The sequence below is a fragment of the Neovison vison genome, chromosome 13 (genome assembly GCF_020171115.1).
Source record: "Neovison vison isolate M4711 chromosome 13, ASM_NN_V1, whole genome shotgun sequence".
Classification (NCBI taxonomy): Eukaryota; Metazoa; Chordata; class Mammalia; order Carnivora; family Mustelidae; genus Neogale; species Neogale vison.
In genome coordinates this window covers 85,000,021-85,027,104 of record NC_058103.1, presented here as the reverse complement: position 1 = coordinate 85,027,104, position 27,084 = coordinate 85,000,021, and the positions used below count along the sequence as shown (strand labels likewise).

The 27,084-nt window shown below is 41.5% G+C and overlaps 1 protein-coding gene across 1 annotated transcript in view; it reads right to left on the bottom strand.

Annotated features, from left to right (window-relative positions):
• The window catches only part of ZNF106 (zinc finger protein 106), a 71,735-nt gene that overhangs the window by 6,760 nt on the left and 37,891 nt on the right, over window positions 1-27,084 (bottom strand). The window contains exons 5-20 of the mRNA XM_044231681.1: window positions 22,019-24,193; window positions 20,160-20,793; window positions 18,177-18,246; window positions 16,496-16,650; window positions 16,351-16,411; window positions 15,554-15,895; window positions 12,220-13,000; window positions 11,821-11,876; window positions 10,900-11,045; window positions 9,379-9,513; window positions 6,743-6,859; window positions 3,442-3,633; window positions 2,925-2,987; window positions 1,918-2,037; window positions 1,333-1,404; window positions 466-537 (exon numbers count right to left, since the gene is read on the bottom strand). Coding sequence (XP_044087616.1) covers window positions 466-537; window positions 1,333-1,404; window positions 1,918-2,037; window positions 2,925-2,987; window positions 3,442-3,633; window positions 6,743-6,859; window positions 9,379-9,513; window positions 10,900-11,045; window positions 11,821-11,876; window positions 12,220-13,000; window positions 15,554-15,895; window positions 16,351-16,411; window positions 16,496-16,650; window positions 18,177-18,246; window positions 20,160-20,793; window positions 22,019-24,193 — 5,191 coding nt within the window. The remainder of the gene's footprint in view (window positions 1-465; window positions 538-1,332; window positions 1,405-1,917; window positions 2,038-2,924; window positions 2,988-3,441; window positions 3,634-6,742; window positions 6,860-9,378; window positions 9,514-10,899; window positions 11,046-11,820; window positions 11,877-12,219; window positions 13,001-15,553; window positions 15,896-16,350; window positions 16,412-16,495; window positions 16,651-18,176; window positions 18,247-20,159; window positions 20,794-22,018; window positions 24,194-27,084) is intronic.

The window sequence follows — 27,084 nt, the reverse complement described above, 5'->3', positions numbered from 1 at the left end:
TGTAGCCATACTTCATATCTAATCTTAGATTATTCATGAAAGAAGTATGGAAACATTTTATGTATGGCTTTAAAAAATAAGTTTCCTTGGGGAATCTGGGTGGCGTAGTTGGGTAAGCATCCGACTCATGGTTTTGGCTCAGGTTGTGATCTCAGGGTGGTGAGATCAAGCCACATGTCAAGCTACATGCTCAGTGTGGAGTCTGCTTGATTCTCTCTCCCTCTCTCTCTCTTCCTCTCCCATTCATGCTCACTCTCGTGCTCTCTCTCTCTCCTCCTCCCTCTAAAATAAATAAATAATTTTTAAAAATAAAATAATAAAAATAAGCTTCCTTGTCCTCCAGTGGGAGGCAAAGAGTAGATGCTCAAATATAAAAATGCTTAATTGATGCTGATGAAGATCTATAAATTAGCCTAGCATTAAGCAACTCCTAAGTCTCGCTAGGAGAACAGTTTCACTACTTACCCAACAACGGTAATTCTGCATCAGATTCAGCCTCACAGCTTGAATGCTGCCATCGTAACAGCCAGTATAAATCTGGAAAAAGTGGTTTCTCGTATTAGACCAAAACAAAACACACAAAAAAATCAATAACTAAACATCCTCAAAATAAGTGTCAAAAGCTCTTTGTGCCGCTGTAAGAAAACACAAACCGAAACCAAGGCCAGCCCTGAGTCCTACCACAGCTAAGTATGCTCTAGCGCGGGTACTGTGAAGCTCTGCTTCTTAGGGAGCCACTCCTGAGAGCCTGGCTGAGAGAAGCAGAGCAGGGCTGGAGGGCCCCGGCCCCGGCCCCTGGGCACGGCACGCTACGCTACGCATTACACGGAGCCAGCTGCGTTCCATCGCTACAAGGGGCGCTACTGCTCAGAACCTAATAAACATCCACTCTGCTTCAACCCCATAATTTAAAAATAAAATAAATCGAGGCTTAGCAGGGTTGAGTGAATTAGCTTCTACTTTTAGGACTGCTTTCGTTTCGCCATACTGGCCAGGTCTCCTGACTCCATTCCAATGTTATGTTCGGATCGTAATGGCTCTGGAAAAAGCACCACTTAATTTTTAGGGGACAGGTCTTATTTTCTCTTTCATGGGGGTATATCAGATTTTTATTGTAATTATTTTCACTTATCAACATAGCAAAGAGAATATTCAACAATGTCACTGGGTTACTTCTCAGTGATACTACACCAAAAGATAAAGGATTCAATAATGAAGCATATCAGAAACAGATATCATCTTTGGGAGTGATAGAGAGGAACATCATCATCAGTTTGTAGTTTTTAGTGAACATATTCTAAAGCAGTATGTGACATGGCTAATAATACTCACCATACTTTTATGGATGGTCATACACATAATCATGTCTTTGTGTCCTCCATAAACTTGCAGTCGATCATGGGACTTAGGTGGAGGAACAAAACAGAAAGAGAATTAAGGTTGTTCATACACTGTGTTTAATAAGCATAATCCCCGGAGGCATCTGGCAGGATTAAAACCATACCCGAGGCACTATGTGGAGCACAGGGAGTATTTTCACAGAAACGTAATCTGACAACTATCTTTCTAGTAAGTCCTCAGAGGAGGCACTGGCCATTGAAAATGAGAGAACTAATTTCTGTGTCGTGTCAAAGTTTCCAACCTGAAACTGCACACGGGGAGCACTAGGCAAGCTTTAGAGACTACCGCTGCAGCCTGTAACCCTCCGGTATGGACCTGAGTCTCACCACAAGCCTTGGAGTATTTTTCTGAAAGTATAGTCCACGGACCATCTACTTCATTATCTAGAGGTCTTCTGAAAAATGCAGATTTCTGGGCCCACCCACAACCTTACTATATTAAAAAAAAAATTAACACCTAACCCAGGCAGATCTTCTCCCCAAATTGTTGAAGCAAAAGAGTAGATCTAAATTCTACCTGTAATTCATAGACACGAACAAATTTATCCAGGCAAGCAGTCACCATCACTTTTCCTAGGATATTCACCACAGTCACTGCGTGATTGTGACCTTTATAGATCCGCACGAGCTCACCAGTCTGCATCCAAAAAGAGACAAGTCACTAGATTGATTTTCAAGATTCCTTCTGACTTTTGAGATTTCGGGTTCCATTATTCCCTAAGTCATAATTCCGAAGCTACTTGTACATAAGGGAGCTGAACTAATTTTAACAGCTGAAGTACTCACACAAGCATTTATCACAATACAGGTATATAACATATACGAAAGGTACCCTGATGGAGAGAAGCTGGTGTCATAGAAAGGGAAGGCCCACAACTCTATCTGCGTGCATTTTGTAGGTGTTGACGTATTTCCTTTTTTCTCATCCCACTGCACCTGGACAAGTCCCTGAGGCTGCACTGTCCCCAGGTTTATAGCCAGGCACTGAGCTTCACACAGCTGCCTCTAGGACCCGAGCAGAGTCTCTTGGCTGTTTTTATTTGTTCTATTTTAAACTACCTAACATACACACTTTCTTGGAGCCTCAGCTGCTCAATTTATCTCAAGTTCAAATGAAACAAACTAAACCTTACATAAACTTTGAATCTGTCCCCCATTAAAAATGTTGATCGGGGGCGCCTGGGTGGCTCAGTGGGTTAAGCCACTGCCTTCGGCTCAGGTCATGATCTCAGGGTCCTGGGATCGAGTCCCACATCGGGCTCCCTGCTGAGCAGGTCTCTCTCTCTGCCTACTTGTGATCTCTCTCTGTCAGATAAATACATAAAATCTTTAAAAAAAAAAAAATGTTGATCGGGTCAGAATTTCCAGATTGCTCACTACCTTCCAAGAGCTCATGCAGGTACAGACTGTTATTAAGCTTTTCACTGGAAAAAGGGCTTTCATTTGAACTGCAGGAGGTCTGAGGAATCCTTCAAGCTTTCATCATCATTCCATTAAAGATTTCTTTACATCAACACAACTTACATGAATGTTATGGGCATGGACTGACTGATCGCTGGAGCCACTGAACACAAGGTCATTCACCACCTTAAAGAAAAAAATTCATTGAGTTAGATTTGGTATAAGGGTCTGAGCTTTCTCTGTAACCTGTAAAGCACATTGTTGAATTCTAATTTATAACCTACTTTGAGATGAGCATGAACTAGGGACAAAATAGTAAGTTCCTCAAATTTTCTAAAGTGAAACTGCTGTCCTACCACCAGGTACTAGGATGAATCAACAACGTACTATTGGGTTTGCTGCCTCCTCAGAATGATTGTGAAATAGCCAAGAGGGCTTTGAAGTATATCTACATTCTGTAATAAAATACCCCTCTCTGTTAATACATTAAACTACAGTACAGTGACCCAAGCACTGTAATCTCCTTGCTCTTTTCAAGATGATGTGTTCTAAACAAGACATTAGACAACAAGGGAATTGCCACTCAATCCCTTCTATGTGTGCCAGACAACCCACTCCTCTTCTCTTGCCCTGTACTTGCCTTCATGCAAAGAATGGTTTTGCTGTGGCCCTCCAGAGTTCTGAGGAGGAGTCCATTCCGTGCATCACGAACACTAATGGTACAGTCATAAGACCCAACAACGAGCAGCTTTCGGGCGCCTTCCTGTGCTGTGGCAAGACAGCTAACAGCCCGAGGGCCATGGCATTCAAAGATTTCAAGTCGCTTATTGTTCTGAAAAATAAGCCACCATTATATGAAGTAAAGGAAACTCAGCTGGTAAATGTCAAAATCAACTAACCCAAATCACTACCTTGATACGAACTCTCTAATTCTATTATCTGTACTTAAGTTCTCATACCCCATCCCTGTCTTTTTAACTTCACAGCCTCTGCCATTCTCATTCCAACTCTCTTTGTGTCCAAGACTCCCTCCTCCCCCAATCCAGTGGGGGCACAGCAAACTCTTGCATTATAAACACATTTCTAACTTTAAACTACAGTATCTGATCATAATTAGTACTTGATTCTCTTTTTATGCCTTCTCTCACTTCCCTTACATTAATGATAACAAATGATCAACTTTTTTTTTTCACATTCTAACATATCTTCCATGCCTTAGACCCAGAAACTCTTTCCCTGATTTTTTTCTCATCAAAAATTTTGCAATCAGTCACATTTCCAAATTTCTCCACTGAGAATTACTTACTGAGGTCTAAGTTTGCTAAGAGTCTCTCATTCTCTACCTTTCTGTTATTCTCAGTTTCTTCTGATTTCTCGTTCTATGTCATCTATCACATCATTTAGTGAACTAGAGAAGTCTTTTATATCAGTCAGAGTGGCATGGTCACATCCTGAATTCCCAAACATTCCTTAACTTCAGATCTTAGACTTACTTCCCTCATCCCCATACCAGTCTTGTTCCTAAATTCTCCCACTTCTCAAAAACTTCTAAAAAGGATCTTTGGGGGTGGGGGGTGTTCCTGGCTGGCTCAGGAGGTGGAGCATGCTACTCTTGATCTTGGGGTCATGAGATTGGGTGGAGAATATGTTTAAAAAAAAAAAAGAGAGTCTATAAATAAATAAATTAATTAATAAATAAAATAAAAGGGAACTTCAGGTGCACACAAGTGGTGAAACTCCCAGAAACTAAGCACAAAGCAGCAGCTGGGAGTGTCCAGGGCTAAGCAATGACTCCAACCACCTTAGGTGCTCGGGAGACAGGCTGGTGGGAGTTCAGGGCCAGGCACAGAGAACCAACCCTGGCTTTCTTTTGAGATCTCAGAAGCACTGCATTCTAGGTGTGTGGCCAAACCAAAAAGGGCCCAGCCCTCGTAAGACTTCAAAATCCCCATGTCTGCAGAGATTCTGAAATCTCTCTTCAAGGTCTATCCTCTCTGGGGCTTATCAACCAGTTAGGGACCATTTCCATTTGAATTTTTTGTTCTCACCCTGCCTCAAACGTCCTGCTCCTAACTTCTATCCTCCTTTGATAATATTACTCTCCCCAAAAAGGAATGAGGTCATTATCAAGTTTTATCCTTTAAAATCTATTCTTTCTTATTCATTTCTATTGCCCTAACCAAATCTAATGTAGGCTTTTAACACTTCACATATAAAATGCAACAACTTTCACTAATGATCCTTCTGTGATCTACTCCTATCAAGTGAACCATATAACTTGGCACTGATTATCTATGGACCAGATTGTTCTTACTTGATTTTAAGCTTCTTTTTTTTTTTTTTAAAGATTTTATTTATTTATTTGACAGAGATCACAAGTAGGCAGAGAGGCAGGCAGAGAGAGAGAGGAGGAAGCAGGCTCCCTGCTGAGCAGAGAGCCCAATGTGAGGCTCGATCCCAGGACTCTGGGATCATGCCCTGAGCTGAAGGCAGAGGCTTTAACCCACTGAGCCACCCAGGCACCCCTGATTTTAAGCTTCTTAAAGGCAGAGGCCATGGGACGCCTGGGTGGCGCAGTTGGTTGGACGACTGCCTTCGGCTCAGGGCGTGATCCTGGAGTCCCGGGATCGAGTCCCACATCAGGCTCCCAGCTCCATGGGGAGTCTGCTTCGCTCTCTGACCTTCTCCTCGCTCATGCTCTCTCTCACACTCTCTCTCTCAAATAAATAAATAAAATCTTTAAAAAAAAAAAAAAAAAAAAAAAAAGGCAGAGGCCATGAGATATTTTATTGTATCCCTTATAAGAAGTGGTTCCAACTCACATGTGGAAGGAGAGTTGGTAGGTATTCCTAACATATGAATGATACTGTAATTGGACATAACACAATAAACACCATAACATGCTGTCAAAAGATGACCATGAGGCACCTGGGTGGCACAGTCGGTGAGGCACCTGACTCCTGATTTCGACTGAGGACATGATCTCAGGGTCGTGAGATACAGTTCCATGTCCAACTCCATGCATGGAGCCTGTTTAAGATTTTCTCTCTCCCTCTCCCTCTGCCTGCCTACTGCATCAGCACATTCATGTACTCACTTTCCAAAAAAAAAAAAAAAAGAAAAAGATGACCAGATGACCTTGGGATACAGAGCTACAACTCATTAGTAACCAAACCCATCAACTCTACCTCTTATATCTTTTATCCATTCTCTTCTCTTCATTCTTAGACTGACCGTTTACATCATCTTCTATGACAGAGCCTCCTAAATGATCTTCCTGACTCTACTAGTACCAGTACTTTCCTATCATCAACTACAGGATGACTTTCTCTAAAATACAAATTGGATCGTATCTCTCTTACTTTAAAGCCCACAAGATGGAAGTCCACCTACATTAATAAAGCACACAAGGCTATCAAGAACTTGTCCCTCCTCGCTTCCTAAGCTTTAACCTGAGGCCTAGCACGTAACAAATGCTCAGTAAAGGTTTGCTCAACAAATGAATTTACGTTTGGATTAGGAAAGAATGAGGCCACATGAACAAAAGGCAAACCTATGACTGAATTCACATTACAGAATAGGTTATCCTCATGAAACCCTAAATCAGTTCCAAACCACATCAATGTCATAGTCAAAAGAATTTAAGCTTATTTTTCATGGTGTCATTCTTAAAATGAGATAGACTAGTTTAACCTATGACTCATTATTTGGCCCCAAATCATCAGGCTTGGTTTAATTTAGTAGAGCTACCTTTTGGTCCTGGCACACTTAGGCCTGAGCAGGCAGAATGAAGGATCTTGTTTCATTTACACCAGAAGATAACGGTTTTTGAGTAGCAGCTCATTCTGTTGTTTTCTCACACAAGAAAACAGGAAAATGTCTGCCTTCTCCTTCTTTCCACACACACACTACTTTCTAGTGTTCTCCCGCCAGACACTGACCTTGATGTTGAAGGTGACCACAGTGCCATTTGCCAGTCCTGCATAGAGGATTCGCCATCGACTGTGGAGGCAGAGAACCCGGTCTTCCAGCTGTAAATGTTCCACACACTCTCGTGTCTGACAAAAGTAGACAACACCTAATCAGCAGAGGTTAACAGCAAATAAAATATGAAAGCAATCCTTACAGCAGAGTGTGAAACGATTTTTGTGAGGAAGAAAATGTAGCACCCTCTATCTTGTAGAAGACTATCTTGGACTTGGCCAAAGACCCTCAAGCTATAAACAAATATCGACTCTAATAATGTCACTCGTGCTCCTAATTTGGAATGTAGAAATTCTTCAAAGGGCACTAAGAACTGGGCCTTAGGGGCACCTGGGTGGCTCAGTGGGTTAAGCCTTTGCCTTTAGCTCAGGTCATGATCCCAGGGTGCTGGGATCCAGCCCCACACTGGGCTCTCTGCTCAGCAGGGAGTCTGCTTCCTCCACTCTCTGCCTGCCTCTCTGCCTACTTGTGATCTCTGTCTGTCAAAAAAATAAATAAAATTAAGGAAAAAAAAAAAAAAAGAACTGAGCCTTAAACTTTTAAATGAAGTAGCCAAAAGTAAAGCTACCTTTGACATCTAAAAAGGAAAATAAAGATTACAGTTGTATATTTGATACTTTTATTAATCATGTATGTGCTTGCCTGTAATTGATTGTCTACTTCAATAGTTCCCACACGCCTCCTTCAAACTAGTGCCAGGATTGCTGATCCATAATTAGCTGAGCAGCTTTAAAAATATATAGAGCCCCAAGCTTCTTCCTCAATCCATGAGATTCTAATTCAGTAGGCTCTGGAATGTGCAAAGTTTCTTGGGGTGCCTGGGTGGCTCAGGGGGTTAAACCTCTGCCTTTGGCTCGGGTTGTTGTCTCAGGGTCCTGGGATTGAGCCCCGCACTGGGCTCTCTGCTCAGCAGAGAGTCTGCTTCTCCCTCTCTCTCTGCCTGCCTCTATACCTACTTGTGATCTCTGTCTGTCAAAAAAATAAAATCTTTTTAAAAATTTTTCTTTACTAATTCTAATGCATATCCAGGTTAAATAAGTACTGTTTGATCTCACTTTCAAGAAATGATTTCCATGAATTTCCCGATCTGGGTTATACTAGCAATTCTAGTTACCTAGGTAATCTGGCCCTGTTGCTAGTAAGACGGTGAGCACTCAAGATTAGTTACTGAATGACACTAACCAATGAAAGGCCCAAGTATAGCTTTTAGACAGGTCTGGAAACAGATGTTAAAATCATGATGGTTAGAAGGATGGACAAGCTGTGGGTAGGGTGATAAAAGCTATAGGCCGGTGATGCATAAATAATGAATCTTGGAACACTGAGAAAGTAAAGTTAAAATAAAAAAGAAAAAAAAGCTATAGGCTGTCAAAGCTTTTGACCTCTTTTCCCAACCTTCTTTTATAAAGAGTCAGTCTCTGAAATTACTCAATTTTCTCCCATAAAATTACAAATATAAGTGCCACGTATAAAACTGTGAGATAAAGGAAAAAGCCAGTAAATATGCCCAAATGTTAAAATTCATGTTGCCTCTGGTTAACTCACGTGAGATCTTTTCATAGTTTTTATAGGGCAATCAGATATATAATGTAGTAAAAAAAGAAGAGTCCTTTTGAGATATGAGTGGTTGCTGACAAGCATCTAGTCACCCACAAACTCTAACGGAAAGGTACAACAAGATTAATAACAACATTCCGTAACTCAGTTGATAAAGCAGCGGCAGGGTTTGAGAGGATGGACTCCAATTTTGAAAGTTCTCCTGGGGGCTAAACGCTATCAAACAGCACTACACGCAATAGAGAAGTGGTTCATGAAAGGAAGAGTTGATTATGGAGGCAAACTTCACTGTGGTCTTATTTTAAGAAATTGCCGCAACCACCCCCACATCTGTCAGGGGCCACCAACACTGAAGCAGGACTTCCCACCAGCAAAAAGACTACAGATCGCTGAAAACGCAGATGATGGCTAACATTTGTTTAGCAATAAAGTATTCTTTTTCTTCTTTTTTATTTTTCCTTCTTTTCCCCTCTCTGTGGAGGAGAGAAAAAAGTATTTCTTTTCTTTCTTTTTTTTTTTTTTAAATTTTTTATTTATTTATCAGAGACAGAGAAGGGGAGAGAGCAAGCACAGGCAGACAGAATGGCAGGCAGAGGCAGAGGGAGAAGCAGGCTCCCTGCCGAGCAAGGAGCCCGATGTGGGACTCCATCCCAGGACGCTGGGATCATGACCTGAGCCGAAGGCAGCTGCTTAACCAACTGAGCCACCCAGGCGTCCCAAAAGTATTTCTTAATTAAGGTGCCTACATTGTCTTTCCAGATAAAATGCCTGCACACCTCACAGAATATAGCATCAACGTAAATTTTATGTTCACCGGGAAACCAAAAAATTCCTTTGACTCGTTTTATTATGATGTTCACACCTCACTACGGTAGTCTGGAACCCAACCTGCAGTATCTTTGAGGTATGTCTGTGCCAAAATTGGCTCAAAGCATAAGAAAGTGGGCAGAATCAACCATCTGTCTCCACTCTGCCTAGTAAATAACAGCCAAAGCAGCTTAATATGATCATTTCTGATTTCTCTGGACTCACTCACCTTGACATTATAGCAGCGAATGGTATGGTCACTGGAACCAGTGTAAAGGGCAGCATTCTTCCCGGAGATCTGGGTAACCAGGAGGCAGTTCACTTTGGAGACGTGCCCCTCAAAGACACCAATGCACTTCCGACTCTAAAGTCAAGCACGTATCAGATCATTACTTGTGGATACATAAGCATTAGAGAACACGTTTCCTACACAACAGCAAAAATGCCAAAACACAGTTTGCTGCTGTATCCTTAGTGCCTCGGTTAGTGCCTGGTATACGGGGTGCTCCGTAAATACCTGTTTACTAAATGCCCAGTAAACAGTCACATGAACTAAGTACCTGTAACTCTATGTTATCTGAGCCATTCCAAAAATACTTAGGGCGATCTGCTGTAAGATAGATCAGAATTTTAATGAATGCCTGGGGCAAGGTTCTCCAACTTAGGACCAAAGATCTGACAAATCCAAACTGCAGCTGATTTCCCAAATAAGTTCCTGCATTTCATCAGTAAATAATGAATCTTGGAACACTAGAATGTTCCACAACATTCAGAGATTTGTCCCGTGCCATCATGGGCTGCAGTGGTCCAGGGATGGTTTCACAGGGGAGCATCCTAAATGTTACCTTTGTGCAAAGATGGAGACCCACTTAGAATGTGCATACATACATTTATCTTGCAATTTAGAATTAGAGCCAATCCCCCAAATGTTACACTCCTATTTCCTGGTACCACTGCTTCCTTCCTTCTGTCGCCCCTGTTGCCCCTTCCCATCAGTAGCTTAATGAAACCTAGACACCTGTTGCCTAGAGTGAACACATTTTCATGGTCCATTATCTAACCTTTTGACTTTCAAGACTTCAGTAATTTCAAATACTTTCGTGGTGTCTGTTCAGACAATGAAGTATTCCTAAAGCTTCTTGGCTATCACCTTTGATAAGCAAAATTAGTTTGACACACACCAAATTCAAAACTCATTCTATGAAAAGTTCACTCTATGAAAACTGAGAAAAACGAGCATCAGATTATACTAAGTGTTGGGTACAAGAACACTGTTGCTCTCCTTAATAACTTGGGACAATTAATCAACTGTGAGGAAAAATGCCTCGTCTAGTACTTCCCTGATACTCATTCTAACCTATTATGTAGCAGCTACATGAAGGATCTCATCGGCAACACCAGGACCAGAACCTGAATGGCCAAGCCCTACTGCTGGCCAATCAGCTGTTCATGGTCAAGCACAGGACCCATTTTTACAGCGATGGGAGGAAAAAGAAACCCCAGGGCCTTCTGAAATCTGTCTGTGAGCAGGAGGAGAACTAGCTTTAGAAAGAGGTGACACCAGAGAAAGCAGAATGGACAGACAGGAAGAAGCTAAGTCCCCAGTGACCCTGCTAAGCCATGGCATCAACCTCATCTACAGCTAGTCTAAAACTCACCTCATCTTTGGACAGAAAATGGATTCCCCTACTGTCTAAGAGAGTGTGCCCTGGAGTCCTGCAAAAACATTCCAATTGATTTATCAACTCACCACCAGATTATAAGCTCGGACAGTTTTATCTGCTGAACAGGTGTACAGTAAGTTCCCAAATATCTGAATTGCATTCACTGCGGCTTGGTGCCCCTCAAAGCTTCCTTCTGTGGGCTCATCATCATCTCCTGGCTCGGAAGATATTTCTGGAAAACAAGAGTATGTTTCAGAGACGTGCCTGCTTTTGTCTGAAAAGATACTAAAAAAATCAAAACCATTACAGGTTTTAGTGGTCCCTGGATTCTCCTTAAAACTTAGTTCCCCTAGCAAAACACATTTTTCATTAATGATCTTCATTATGAAGACTTTATAACAAGAGAAGGCAGAGAAGGGCTCTCACATAGGAGAAAAGATAGATACTTATTTTTTGAGTGAACCTGGAAAGTACCAAATCTCTCTCCATATCCTCTCTTCTGCTGCCAAGTTGTTCTGTTGAATAAGGCATTATTCTTTTTTTTTTTTTTTAAGATTTTATTTATTTGACAGACAGAGATCACAAGTAGGCAGAGAGGCAGGCAGAGAGAGAGGAGGAAGCAGGCTCCCTGCCAAGCAGAGAGCCCGATGCGGGGCTCGATCCCAGGACCCTGAGATCATGACCCGAGCCGAAGGCAGAGGCTTAACCCACTGAGCCACCCAGGCACCCCAAGGCATTATTCTTTATGCAGTTCCTTCTCAAAGCAAAAACCCCGGGGAGGCAATGAAACCTTAATAGTCATTAGCTGAACAGATACAACAGATGGGAATAAGAAACTACAAAGGCCGGATTTAGGATTTACAGATACCATAATTGCTGGTCAAAGCAATCCTCTTGCTGACAATCATCCCCCCAACCCCACTCTATAGGCTTACTTAAACTCTGGCTTTAATATCTACAAGCCTCTTTTTCTGTGGCTAATTTAAATGAAGCTGAATAACCAATACCTGAAGAGTTCTTTGAGCCTTTTATGGAGGAGATCACGGTCTGAGTTTCTGCCACACTACAAAATAATAGCAAACATCTTTTTAGCACCTGTGAATAGGAGGCCATAAAACTTAAATTTTCCTGACATAAAATGGGCAACACAGCAGTGATAGAAGCAATCAGTTTTTCCACCTGAAATTTCTATATGAAAGGAAATGTAAGTACAGTAAATATTTACAACACAAATGAGAAAGCAGAAAATCTCCACTGGCAAGGTTTGATTCTTCCATACCCAGAATCTCTATTGATTTCCTTTTCATCTGATTCATTTAAACAGTGATTCATAATCAAAAGTTCTATCTTTTAAGAAACGAATAAGGGTAAAAGCTGTTCTGACCGGACCGGCACAACATCCTCACCTTACAGGGATACCATCTTTATAACGAGTGCCAATCTCACTGGTAGAGCTAACTTCATCACAGCCAGAACGAGACGTTTCTAAGGAGTTTTGCTCTGTGGAGTTCCAAATATCCTTTTTAGATGGGCTGTCTGGTTTCTCTTCTCCAGATTCAGAAGAATCGATGGCCACTACTTCCAACTGAGGGTTAGGAATCTCTAGGACTTCCAGAGACGAGTCACTATCTGGTTCATCCCTGACACTCTCTTGTTCTGGGCCAGTTCTGCTATCTTCCCAGGTGGAGGTTGTCACCTTCCCCCCTTTAGTTGACTTTCCGGTCTTTACTTTCCTTACAGGTTTAGCAGTAAATACATCCTGCTCAGTGTCACTGTTCTCAGGAACATGAGCAGCCCGAAGTGTTTTCTTCTTCCTAAGTTTCTTCTTTTTCTTGTTTCCCCGAGTTTCAGCCGATGTCAAGGTAGACTCTGCCTGTTGCTCAGGCTGGTCAGCTGGAGAGTGGGGCTCCCTTTCTACAGGGGTTTCAGAAACAAACGACAATCTTGGAAAAGAACTGGTACAGGCCTCAGACCCGCTGTTGCCTTTGACTGGCTCTTCATCTTCTTTATTAATGCCTGGAAGATCAGTTGGTTGGGGAGAGGGCACATTTCCTCTGTTCCTGGTATTTCCTTGCTCCGTGGAAAACTTCAGTTCTTGGCTGGGCTCATGGAAACTTTCTGTGACCTCTGACAAGGACAATGTTGCAGTGATGACTGGATAGACTGAACAACTGTCACTGTTTTCGCCTGAATTGAGAAGGAAAAAAAAATTATTGCATCTTCTTTTGTGTCTGCTGTTTATCTTTATAAACTGCCATTATTTATCAACGATTGAATCTCTACCAAATAATGTCCTTTCAGTGATATGTGAACAAAGCTACAATTGTTAAAGCAGTTATCTCACCCCTCAGCTTCCCATAACCTACAGAAACTTCTATGATAGCACTTACTACACTTGGCCCTGCGCTGATCTCACAATTAACATGCATGTATTATACCACACAAAAACTCTTCATGGAAAAAAAAAAACCAACTCTTTATGAGCACAGACTGTTTCTACCAATCTCTTTTCTTTCTTGTTTGACACGTTCACATATTTAACGTCATGTTTTATTCTTGGTAGACATTTAAATGTCTACTCGGCTAGCCTTAATTTCTCAGATGATTTCACAATGCTATTTTACCAGTACATCAGCCAGTGTGGCTACATAACAGTAGTTAAAAAGTCCGCTGACATAAAAATGTCTATTTTCTTTGACTTAGTTATTTCATGTGGAGGAATTTAAACTGATAAAATAATCACAGACATACTCAAAGACATATACAATGTAGTGTTATAAAGAATACTAAAAAAAAAGGGATAAAAAGCAAATATTCAAAGATTATAAATAACTGTATCCATATTATGCAACTCCTCAAGTATTATTCAACTAACAAAATTAAAGTATTTCAGATGAATTATTTTTATGACACAGGAAAATGATCATGAGAAATCAAGTAGAAAAAAGGTTATAACAGACTATGATTTTCCTTTTGTATAAAGTCTATGGATAAACACACAATTTATAATTTAGGACTGAAAAATATATAACAAAATAACACCTAATTTTTATTCTTACATCTTTTGTTTTTTTTAAGAATATATTTATTTATTCATGAGAGACAAAGAAAGACAGAGAGGTAGAGGGAGAAACAGGCTTCCTCTGGAACAGGGAGCCCAATGCGGGACTCGATCCTAGGACCTGGGACCATGGCCTAAGCTGAAGGCAGATGCTGAACCATCTGAGACACCCAGGTGCCCAGTCTTCGATCTTTTTTAGAGTGAACTTAAATTATTTTGCAGAGGAAGAAATCTAATAAAAGACATTTTAAAAAATCTTGGCTTAAAAAGTCACTATAATACTTCTTTGCCAATTTTTTTAAAAAAATATTGAATACTACTCACACAACGGCAACAAAATTCCAGATGAAAGATAATATACATTCAAGATAGATATCTAGATTAGTGTTAAAACAGGTAGCAAAATCTAGGGTAATTCTTCAGACTTTTTCTGTACAGATCACACAGTGCCAGTTTATTTTTGAACTGTCAATATAGCACCATTACAATTACACAAACTTCAGGTAACATTAAAAATAGGGGCACCTGGGTGGCTCAGTGGGTTAAAGCCTCTGCCTTCGGCTCAGGTCATGATCCCGGGGTCCTGGGATCGAGCCCCGCATCGGGCTCTCTGCTCCACGGGGAGCCTACTTCCTCCCCTCTCTCTCTCTGCCTGCTTCTGTGCCTACTTGTGATTTCTCTCTCTCTCTCTGTCAAATAAATAAAATCTTTAAGAAAAAAAAAAAAGAAAAAGAAAAAATAGCTTAGAAGTTGTTCTCAAATGGTGACCAGGCAGGTGTAGTTTATGAAAAGAGTAAAAACTGGCTATTTCTCAAAACCACTCAAGTTCCTGTTCATGATTCCAACTCCAGTGTCCTCTGCCTTTCCTCATGAGCACCTGTCTCTTAGTCTTATATTAAACCTGCCTTGCCTTTAAATGGTAAAGATAAGTGCTAAGAAATTCAGAGGATATAGCTTATCTAGGAAGTTGACTGAGTAACTTCAACTCCATTCATCTCACGAAAAAAATAATTCTGCACCAATCCCCATTATGGAACTTTTTAAGTACTAATGCAAAGTAAGTTTAGTAATCCCAGATTAAGAGATATTGAGGAAAAATTACTGATGTTTAAATAATCGTCGTAGAAACACCTGGTAGCTCAGTCAGTTGAGTGACAGACTCTTGATTTCAGCTCAGGTACTGATCTCACAGTTATGAGCTCAACCCCCGAGTGAGACTCTGCACTGGACATGGAGCCTGTTTAAGATTCTCTCTCTCTCTCCTTGGGGCACCTGGGTGGTTCAGTGGGTTAAAGCCTCTGCCTTCGGCTCAGGTCATGATCCCAGGGTCCTAGGATCAAGCCCCGCATGGGGCTCTCTGCTCAGCAGGGAGCCTGCTTCGTCCCTCTCTCTCTGCCTGCCTTTCTGCCTACTTGTGATCTTGTGATCTCTCTGTCAAATAAATAAATAAAATCTTAAAAAAAAAAAAAAGTCCCTCTGCGCCTCCCCCACCACAAGCGCACTCTCTCTCTCTCTCTCTCTCAAAAATAAATAGGCAATCCTCCCTAAATGAAGGAAATCAAGAAAAATTAATTCTAGCAACTTCCGTTTTAATGGGGCAAATATGACTACATCACTGACCTAAAACTGCCCTAGACCCACTTCCAGGTTGCCCTTAACCCACAGAAAAGCTTACATACTATTAGCTTGTGGTAATTCCTTGGACACATTGCCAGCAGAGCCTTGTGACACAGCATTCACACCCTCGTCGTGTTCAGGAGACATGGGTTCTTGTTTAATCTGAATTGAGGAGTCTGGAGCAGGCACACTGCCATGGGCTTGGAAAGGAGGAGATGTAGTTACTTGGAGAGGGACTCCAGTGGACGACGGAGACATGTGGGAAGATGGAGGCTCCAGAAAAACTGGGAAAAAGGGAGTAGGCAGCAGTGTGGCATCAGCAGATGTCTGAGATCTACTGTTCCTTTGCTCTCGTGGAAGGCTATAAGGAACCTGGTCTGGGCGCTCGGAAGGTTCATATGTTTCTAGAACGGGAAACAAACATACATACAAATGCAAAAATGTTTTCTGAAAAATCACTCATTTCAGAGCCAATTTGTATTTCTAAACATTACAAGAGAATTCTGAAGTCCCTGATAATTCTCGAAATATGTTGTCATAAAATCTATACGACCAACAAGGACACAGGCAGATCAGGCATTAGTATTGCATTTTTAAATTTTAAGTGACTTACCCAAAGTCATATAGTTACTAAGAGAAGAGCCAAGATCTGAACCAAGGTCTTTTGATTCCTAACCCAAGGCTCTTTCTGCAACATACTGCCCCCACTGCTAAGCATTTTTGGGGTATACAATCACCCCAAAATCAAGGAGACAGGAGAGAAAATATACGACCTTTCCATGACTACTTCAATACCCCTGTATAGACAACGAAGAAATAAGCTACAGAGGATCCAATCCATCAGATGCTCTCCAAATACCTTGTAATCCCTGCAGAATCTGTATTCTATGGGTCCTCAGCGCACTCATCTCCATAGTTATCTAAAAATAAAGTAACTGTTTAAGCATTTTGAAATCCAACTTTAGAGATGATCTGTTCTCATTAAATGTTCCATCAGCTGTTACCTGCTGCTTGAGCATCAGAAGCCTCTGAACTTCAACATATGCCGCCTGCAGGGCTGCCCGGGCTTGCAGAAGGTTGTTATCCATGCACTGCAGTGATCTGCTCAGTTCTTCCTCCCTTAAAGAAATATTCAGCAGCTGGTCAACCTGAGAACGTTCTGCCAAGAGAAACCATAAGGCTCAGTTTAATACTGGAGATTTCTTCTTAGTAAGGCAGCTCCTCAGAGGGTAGAACTACAGCAGTTCTCTAGGAGAAACTTTTCTTTTCTCTCCAATAGGTCACTGGAGACTCATCCAATCTCACAAGTCACACAGTCAAGACTGATGTCAGAGCCAACCCAAAAGTGAGAAGTGGTAAGACGGAGGTAGCTCATAGGTTCAAGTGTGCCGAGACATAGTACCATCTTACCTTATCACCGTCCTCCACCACTTCCCTCCCAAGTGAAATCTTTGCCCCAGGCAAAACAACTGTTGTACCTTTCATTTCCCATTTTTTCTTTATCTACCACCCTCTTCCCTATGGTTTTTGCTTAGGTTAGACTCCAGATGTGAATGGCTTCCACTCTCTTGCCAATTCTTTTCTCGTCTCTTAGCTAACATAAAATAGTTCGCTTTATTAGAGAAAATGTCCTGAAGAAAATATAGCTTCAAAATAGTACATTTAGGGCGCCTGGGTGGCTCAGTGGATTAAGCCGCTGCCTTCCGCTCAGGTCATGATCTCAGGGTCCTGGGATCGAGTCCCGCATCGGGCTCTCTGCTCAGCAGGGAGCCTGCTTCCTCCTCTCTCTCTGCCTGCCTCTCTGCCTACTTGTAATCTCTCTGTCAAATAAATAAATAAAATCTTTAAAAAAAAAATAGTACATTTAAATTACTTTAAGTAAACTGTCCTACCACTGTATGTATTTGTCATCTTAATGTTTGTCTTTTTCCCGTTCAGGAAATCAAGACCTCTACCCTAAACTCCAGATGCACACACCCAACTAATTCCTTGATATCTTTACTGAGGTGTCTGTAAGATCCTTTCACTCAAAGAATTCAAAAGGGAACTTGTCATCTTCCTCTACCCTCAACTTGTTCCTCTCATGGACTTTCCTAGCTCTACAAATGATACCAACATCCCCAAAGATGTCTCAGCCAGAAATTGGGGTCATGCTCGAATCCTACCTTATCCATCACATCCAACCACCCAAGGTTCATCCAATTACTTTCCACACTAGCCCTTACACCAGAAAGGGTTCAGAGTTAGGAAAAGCAAGTACCATAGAAGTATATCATGAGAGAGCGACTCTAACAACTTCCCTCAATTCAAGTAAGAGAAGCAACAAAGATATCTCAGAAATGGAAATTGAGAGAAATGGCTATAAACTACCAAAAGAAGACAGTATCTTTACTAAATGGTCTATTCCTCACCATCACTGAAAAAGACCAATGAGACTTTCTGACTTTATACTGAACTCAATTAGCTTATGGGTCTATGTGGCATCAAATATTTCTCCTATAGCTGTAACTGGATATGGTAGAAAATCAAACTTTCCTATGCCCTTAAGCAGGACAACAAAAATGTCAAAAAATAATAATAAATGGGGGATAAGTGTTTGATAACCACAAGCTATACTCTGTGTCAAGGTGTAAAAAGGCTGAATTGCTATAAGAACAATTTCTGTCAGAATATTTCACACTATACCTTTCTTTCCTTTGATTTTCCTTCTTTTGTTTTTTCTTTCAAGACTTGGGAGTTCGGGAGAAGATCCATCCTAAGAAGAGAAAGAAAACTGAGTAATATTAAATGTGTACAGGCCATTACCCAGGAAGGGAAAAAAACAATCAATTCTAAGACCATTATACAATATTCTTCATTATTGCTACCATCTCTAACAGGACACTAGGAATCTCATGCACAAGGTCTGAACTCAAATATTAGCTGAATGTACATGATTTAAAAACTAAATAAAACAGGCACCTGGGTGGCACAGTTGGTTAGGCGTCCAATTCCAAGTTTCAGCTCAGGTCATGATCTCGGTGTTGTGAGACTGAGTCCTGCATCAGGCTCTGTGCTGAGCATGGAGCCTGCCTGGGCATTCTCTCTCCCTCTCCTTCTGTCCCTCCTGCTTGTGCGCAAGCTTGAGCTCTTTCCCCCTCCCTCCCTCCTTTAAATCAATTAGAATCTTTTTTTAATCTTTTTTAAAAAATATTTTATTTATTTATTTGACAGAGAGAGAGATCACAAGTAGACAGAGATGCAGGCAGAGAGAGGGAGAAGCAGGCTCCCCACTGAGCAGAGAGCCCGATGTGGGGCTCGATCCCAGGACCCTGAGACCATGACCTGAGCCGAAGGTAGAGGCTTTAACTCACTGAGCTACCCAGGTACCCCAAATCAATTAAAATTTTAAAAACAAACAAACAAATAAAAAAACCCCAGAACAGAACCTGAGATCAAGCACCTTCCTAGCATCCTAGAGGTGGTGAAGCACTGGGGCTAAGGCAAAGCATTTCACATTGGTAAAACAAGGTATAGTTAGAAGTATGGACAAAGCCAATAATGCATATACCTCATTTCCCTGTGGCAGTTCCTACTTTACTAGGAAATCTTCACAACAGAATCTTTACAACAAAAAGCTACACAGTCTACATGACAAGCCCCTAGATATGAGCTTCGTTACAGTACAAACTTTCATTCAACAATATCACTACAGTGTTCAACTCAAAGGAGCAAAGCAAAGTGGGATTTGAACCCAGGTCTACAAGCCAAGCCCTTAACTACTGTGCTTTACTACCTCAGCCCCTTAATTAAGGAGGGCATGTGATGTAATGAGCACTGGGTATTATGTAAGACCAATGAATCACTGACCTCTACCTCTGAAACCAGTAATATATTACACATTAATTAACCAAATTTAAATTTGAAAATGGAAAAAAATGCAAACATAAAAAAATGGAAGGTGAAAAAAACACAAATAAAATTTTAAAATAAAAATAAATAAAAAATAAAGGACATAGCCCATTTTCTTCCAGTGTCACATTCCAGACTATATCACTACCAATAACTTTCTTCTTTTCAGAAAGGGTTCCTGAAAGGGTTAGGCCGTATTAGCGACAGAGATGACAGAAGAGAAGTGGTGTCAGTTAAGGAATGGCTTCTGAAAGGGCCAAGCTGGGTATGTGAGGTACAAAACACTGAGTAACAGAGACCAAAAATATTTCTAAGACTCTGTTCACATGGACACACTCTAGTAGTATGAAAACTACCTTAGCGTTGAGCCCGACAGTCCTGGGTCTAACAAGCACTCACGGCCTACAAATGCAACACTAGAGTGCCTTTCTTGAGCAGCAGTTCAGAATGCATGGTGAAAACAGAGTTACAGCTGAAGACGTGGCTTACTCCTTAGGTGATACAAAGAATCACCGGTTTGGAGACTAATTTTAGAGATGACTTCATATTTTCCTAGTACTGTACATTCATATTTGATGACATCTCACTAAGTAGAATTACTCAGTGAAAGACACAAACAGGGTAAGAACATGAAAGTAGGAGCCTCACAAACCTATGTCAGAGCAGGAAGCAGAGGGAGCCCAGCTACCCAGAGAAAATTAAACAGATAAATCTTTCCTATAACGGCTAAGTCACCCCATGAAATGCCCTACAACCAGCATGGGCAATCATACTCACGCCAGTGGCTCTTCGCTTCTTCCGCACACTCTGGCCGTCGTTCTGTTCGGCCCCAGAGGTACAGCTACTGTCTGTGGCTGCGTCTGCCAAACTGGAGATTCCGAGGGCTGAGGATGTATTTGATGATAACGAGTTTCCTTCTCCATTACTCTCCTGGGTATTCTGGTTCTCTGAAGATGGCGTAGAACTCTCCTGGCTGTTCAGGTCTTTGGCCAAGTGCATCAAAGATATCATCCGGTCAGAAGACAGCTGCGCACTATGTCGCCTAGGACTCGCGACATTGTCAGCCCTTTCACCTGTTCTGAGCGAGGCAGCCACAGGTGTCACTTCCTGCTTAAGGCCCATGTTTGTTGTCTGACTCTGGGAAGCTCTCAATGAGTTACTAGGTGAAAAAATCTGCTGGGGCTCATTTTCTTTACCTGTACCTTCCTCACTGAAGAAGCTATACACAGAAGGAGCTCTGTCCATGATCACGCTGCTCTCAGAGAGGCTTCGCTTCCTGGCCAGGCCAGGAGATGAAGAAATGGAAATGCCTTCCCACTGGAATCCTTCTAGATTGGACAGATCAGGCTCCCCATCCAAATCCAAGACCTCTTGTTCATTTTGAACTAAGGGCACCATTTCTATGCCAAACCTTCAGAAAAAAAAAAAACAAAGAAAAAGCCCCACAAATCACACATGGTTAGGGGAGAGGGGGAACCACTTAATGAGATTACAAATATTCATAAGATGGTTTCTGCCCTCAAGAAGCTCACAGTCTAGTTAAGTGTTCCAGACACAAAGTAAATAACCATCCGTAAGTACTACCATGTAACCAGTACTAAATTGGAGATTCGTGCCCAGTTATGAGAATACATTTGAGGAAGTAAAAATTCGGAGTTTTATTAGTTTGGAGTTTTTCTGAACCAACAACAATAAATTTTTAAACAGCCCATAAGTCCAAGCCAAACAAACAAAAATATTTATTGAGCATTCACGAGTGCCAGGCACTAGGCTAAAAACAAGAACTTTAAAATCTCAATATTCGAGTGATGGAAAAGGGTGCACAATAAATATGCTATTTCAACAGGGATAAAAATTGAAGTCTGAAGGGCTGTATAATTATAACACAGTGGGCCGATTTTCACACAGCAAACCTATGTTGAATGCTGCTTTACCGTTCAGAAAAGTCTAGCTCGTCCACCTAAGAGGAACAGCCAGAATACCACACAAGTACTTAAGAGCAAGTATTTTGTGATCACAAATACAACGCCCAGAGTATATACAGAAGGGTAACTGCTTATAGGTAACAAGATAGTGACACTTAAAAACACCGCTCATTAAGAGTGAGAGGTAGAGGGGCGCCTGGGTGGCTCAGTGGGTTAAAGGTCTGCCTTAGGCTCAGGTCATGATCCCAGGATCCTGGGATTGAGCCCCGCATCAGGCTCTCTGCTCCGTGGAGAGCCTGCTTCCCCCTCTCTCTCTGCCTGCCTCTCTGCCTACTTGTGATCTCTCTGTCAAATAAATAAAATCTTAAAAAAAAAAAAAAAAGAGAGAGAGGTAGATATGGATCCACAAATACACTCTCTCATGCTGTCACTCTCTGGCCCCTGTAGCTAAAGTGATGGATTTCTGATCAGTTTTTGTACATCCCCATCTCATTCCTTAGAGGCTAATGTGCTTCTTTGCGACCTGAACCCCCTGGCAGGAAACACTCTATTTCTATTGTTATGAGTAGCAGTTGCTCTTTGATACTCCAACCAGGCATGTACAGCATGTATTTCTTACAAACATTTAATTAGTAAGTAGAATTCCCTTGACCAGGGTCAAAGGGTGAGTTTAAAAGAAAGAGAAACGGGATACTAAAAAGAGGTACACACCTGGGCAAGCCTTTGCCAAGCTCTTGCTTCTTCTTGGTTACTTGCTGGATGACCTGTTCCCAGTTGACATTTCTCCGAGATGCATTGAGAATCTGTCGAAGGGTGGGCTTGAGCCCAGATTCCTTCTCCGTCTCACCCTTTCGATGACCACTGATGTTGCGAATGCGGCGAGCACTATTGAGATTTGGCTCGGGCAGGTGTGCTCCAGTTTTGCTCTTCAAACTAATGTGCCGGGTTAGATCTCTCTGGAGAGAGGCAGGAAAGCCAAGCTTACTGAGTTCAGGCAGAAGAGAGCCTGAGGACTGACCTAGATCATTTTTCTGGAGCTCTGCATCCAAGCTAGCGCTCTCAAAACCTTCTGTTTCGTAAGATACGTGAGATTTAATGGGGTCATCCACCTGTGCATCTTCTAGAGACGTCTTCAGGTCCAGTAGTAAGCCAGAGGGTGGACTGGCTGCAGAGGCCATTTGCAACTCAGGTTCTTTCGGATGAGCTGTACTTGCATTGGTGGAGAGTTTTTTGCATGTTTTGACGTTTGGGTCATCCCCCTCTTTCTCATCAGCGATGTGAGAGCTGCAGGATAACATTTCTGTAGTGGCAGAGCCCAAGGTTCCAATTTTTGATCCATGCTTTTCCGTGTCAGAGAGCTCCCCATCGCTTTCATCTTCGAGCGTGTGTACTTGAAACTCTATCTTCAAAGATCCTTTTTCAGACTCTTCAACATTCCTACTTGCTTTTGCAAAGTTCCTGGTCCTTTTAGAAGTGCCAAGAAGTGGGTTTTGTAATGACTCATGGCACTGTAGCGCTTCTTCGGCTTTCTGTAACGTGTCACTGAAATTTTCGTCAGGTTCCCTCCGAGTGCCGAACGTACCTTTATTCCCTTTTAAGACATGAGGACATGAACTTCGCAGTTTGGTTATGTAAGATCCAGGACTGTCTTCCATAGTGGGTTTGTTCGAGGGATTGGAGTGTTCTCCAGGGAAAAAAGAATTTGTTTTGGTGTTTTTTGAGGGATTCTTTAAATCTGGCTTTTGAGGAACTGACTTGGTGACTGGAATTGGAAGGAGTGCGGATTTTAATGATGGCATCTTACTTAAGTGAGGCTCTTGTTCGTGCTTTTCTGTAATGGGGGAATCCCTCACTGCCTCGTAAGAATCAGCGCAGTCAGAAGGGGCCTTGTGAGTAAGGGACCCACTCTGTGTTTCTTTTTGTGTTTTCAGCGCTGGGGAATTCTTTGTTTCGTCAGTCTGGGGCTCTGGTGTCCCTGTGATTGTGAAGCTGAAGTCAAAGAAAGGCTTCTCTATCACTTCTGCCTTGTTACCAGGGACTTCCTTCATTCCTGATTGTAATTCCAGAGTCTTCTGGGAAGGGTAAGGAGTCCAGCGATGGAGCTTATCCCTCCCTATACTGCCATTCTTCCCACCCATTTTGGAAGCTATGGGATCTGTTTGTTTAGAAGTTTTGCTTTCCAGCTGCTCAAAATTGAAGTTGAGTAAGCCTTCTGAAGGAAACTTATCACTTGTAAATCCTTCTGAAGGACCTCTATATGCGGCAGCCGTACCAACTTTGTCACTTTCTTGCCGCTGCCAACTATATCTCTCTTGACTGTATTTGTTGGACTTAGATTTCTTGTTCCACAGCATAGCGAGGTCTTCCATCTGACAGTTAGGATTTCTGTTTCTGCCTGCTGGAAATTTGTCTCCGGGGCCACTGTAATTCCAACTATTTGTACTACGTACACTGGATTTCCAGTTTCCGTTGCTGCTATTCATATGCCAACTGGAAAAGCCACCTGTTCCTTCAGAATGCCAACCGGAATTCCTTCCTGTACCATTATGACTCCAATCTACCGTTCCGCTATTTGGATGCCATCCACCTCCAGAATTATTATGGTTGTGAAACCAAGCTGAGGAGGCTCCTGCAACACCCTTATGCCACCCGGAGCAGCCTCTTGGTCCACCATTATTCCTCAAAGAATGTGGAAAGTTGTTTTTCCTAGTATTATTAAAGCCATCTTTCTCCCACTTCCAGTCTCGCTGAGGAGGTCCACGATGGTGCCATGCTGGCTGACTGTAGCTCTCTCTGTCTTGGTAAGGGATTCGGTCTTCTCGTCTCCATTGGGGTCGCCTGTCGTCAGAGTTTATTTCTTGACTGCTATTAGAAGGTTCATCTTGTCTGGAAGAGAAACAGTTTTCCATTAGCGATGTCAAGAAATGATCACGCTTCCTTTAGAGGCAGAGCACATCAAACTTCCCTACTACCTATCTCCTCAGTTACTTAGAATATATAATAGAGTCTATTTTTATTTCTAACAGTGGTTGCTTTTCTATCTTTAATACAGCTCAACTTTTCTTCGCCATTGATTTAGACATTAAACGTATCTTGTTTCTGCTACCACCTCAGAATTGTTAAAAATCTAACACATTTATACTATCCACCTTTTCCTGCTCCTATTTTTCTTAGCAGGTTCTGGGACTTTTGTCCCTGTCATCCAATTACTGTTTTTACATTATGCCCCTTTCTGAAAAGAAGCACAATTATATGTGTGGCTTTAGCTAGTTATCAGAATTAATACAATTTAAGTTCAGCTGCTCTTAATACTGTGGATTTTTACAGTTAGTTGTAGGTTCTTTCTCAAAAACCCAGTTTCGGGACACCTGGGTGGCTCAGTTGGTTAAGCGGCTGCCTTCGGCTCAGGTCATGATCCCAGCGTCCTGGGATCGAGTCCCACATCGGGCTCCTTGCTCGGCGGGGAGCCTGCTTCTCCCTCTGTCTCTGCCTGCCATTCGTCTGCCTGTGCTCACTCTCTCTCCCTCTCTCTCTGACAAATAAGTAAAATCTTTTAAAAAAAAAAAAAACCCAGTTTCTTAACCTATTTTAAATGCTAAGATCTCACTTTGCATCATCACCTTCATTAATAAACACTTTACCAGGCACACATCCAATGACTGTTTGGAGCAGAAGAGAACTCTTATGTATAGTTCCCATTCCTGAAAGGCTTACCACCTAGCTGAGAAAGTGAGATCACAAACAGGAGTAAAATAGCACACACCGAATAAGCAGCGCCCGCAATCAGTGCTATAAGGAGCTCAGTGAGCTGGAGGGCTTTATAAAGCTGCAGCTGTTTCAACTATTCGTGTTAGCCATGGAGCCCACAGACACGTGGGCAATTCTAAGTCACCATCACAGGAATAGATGTAAAACCACTTTCCTCTACAGACTGCCCGTGGTGCGCCTGGCATAGGGCTTAGCGTGCGGTGAGAGCTCGAAACACAGAGTAATAGCAGCTAAAACATACTGAGGACCGACCAACTGGCAGGCCTCTGAAGCACTTCATATAGAGAATCTCACTGAGTTTTCAAGGCCCTGAAGCCATTCTCCTTATCCCTACCTTTTGGATGAGGAAACCGAGCACTGGAGAGGCTGAGCAGCTTACCCAGAGGAAGACAGCCAGGCAGCAGCACGGTGGAGACATGGACCTTGGCAGTCTGACTCTAGCATCTACATGCTTCTCCGCTGCGTCTCAGAGAGACTGGAAATCCTTAAACTAAGTTTTTGCTGTTGGGCTCCCTCCTCTTAATCGGACTTAAATGCAGTACTAACTTGAACTGGTTCTAAAAGCTTCTAGTGTCTCTAAGATTTTGGATATTTGAAATTTCTTCCTTTTTCACAAGATGGAACTAAATGTTAATTCACCTCAAAGTTCAAACATCTACTGACATTATGAACCACAACCATTTCTAGACAGGAGACCCTAAGTCCCCAAGTGACAAGCGTTATTACAGACACGTGCAGGATTTTTGTAGCGCCATTGACCAAATCGTTTTTCTCTTTTGCTTCTAAGCAGTATACAACTTTTGACATCCAAGGAGACTGGATGGCTGACTTGGCTGCACTTATGGGATCCAGAAATGAGAGAATCGGGCAATAAATCTGTCACAAAGTAGAATTCCTAGATGGCCCTGAATTAGCTAGATCAGGGGAACAACAGCATGCAGCCAAATCCATAGCCCGAAAAAGCAATCTACACCAAAAACCTCAGGAAGGAAAAAAAGAAAAAAAAAACTTCCTACAGAAATAAGTAGATGACCATATATAAATCACCAAAGAAGGCTATCAGAATATTCAAAGAATATTTACTATGATATAAATGTCTAATTTACTGAGAAGCTCTTTTACCTTCTGACTTAATTTTAGTCATCTAAACAGATAAGCTAATAATGGCACAAGTGTGTAAGGAAAAAATAAAAGTTAGTCTCTTAGAGACTTACAACAGCCTTAAAACAAGAGTTAAAGTACAGCTATACTGAAAGGAGTAACAATGTCATTTGAAGGACTAAAGCAACTAAAGGGGTTTAAGAACCATGCTGACATTTTGAGACTAAGAACGTCTCCTTATTCAATACAGTTATTCAAAAACACCTGCAGCATGTACAGTGAAAAACTACTTTTTATGCTAAACCTCTAACTAAAAATGAAGTATATACCAAATAGAACTAGTATTCAAAAAGAATCTTTAAAATTAAAAAAACAAAATTTGATTTTAGAATTTATAATGTTTCTTATTATATTCTAAGACTTTAAAAAATTACCCAACCACTTAACCAGCTCTCTCCTTCACTGAAAAGAAAAAGAAATCTGAAAATTTCTGCTTCGTTAATTAAACTCTTTAGATCACAACTCAGTAATGCAAAAAGACAAAAGCCTAATACCTGAATTATAGATGTAGGTATCAAATTATACAGTACAAGCTGGAAAACTTACACTGATCTTGACACTGTAAAATACTTAAAATACAAATTTATTCAATAAATATTTCCTGAAGCACTAAATTATAAAGGATAAATCAAATTTGGTAGAAGCACCATGTTAATTCATAGTAGGCAAAACATTTTTACCTAATGAATGTAATAAGAAATACTACACTAATACATCTCCACTAGAAATTTTGGATACCAAATAAAATAGCTCACTGGTGTCTAAAAAAAAAACTGGAACCAACAAAAAGCTAATTTTTATAGAGAGGCAATACTGAGTTGTTGTTGTTTTTTACCCCCTGTTTGTTT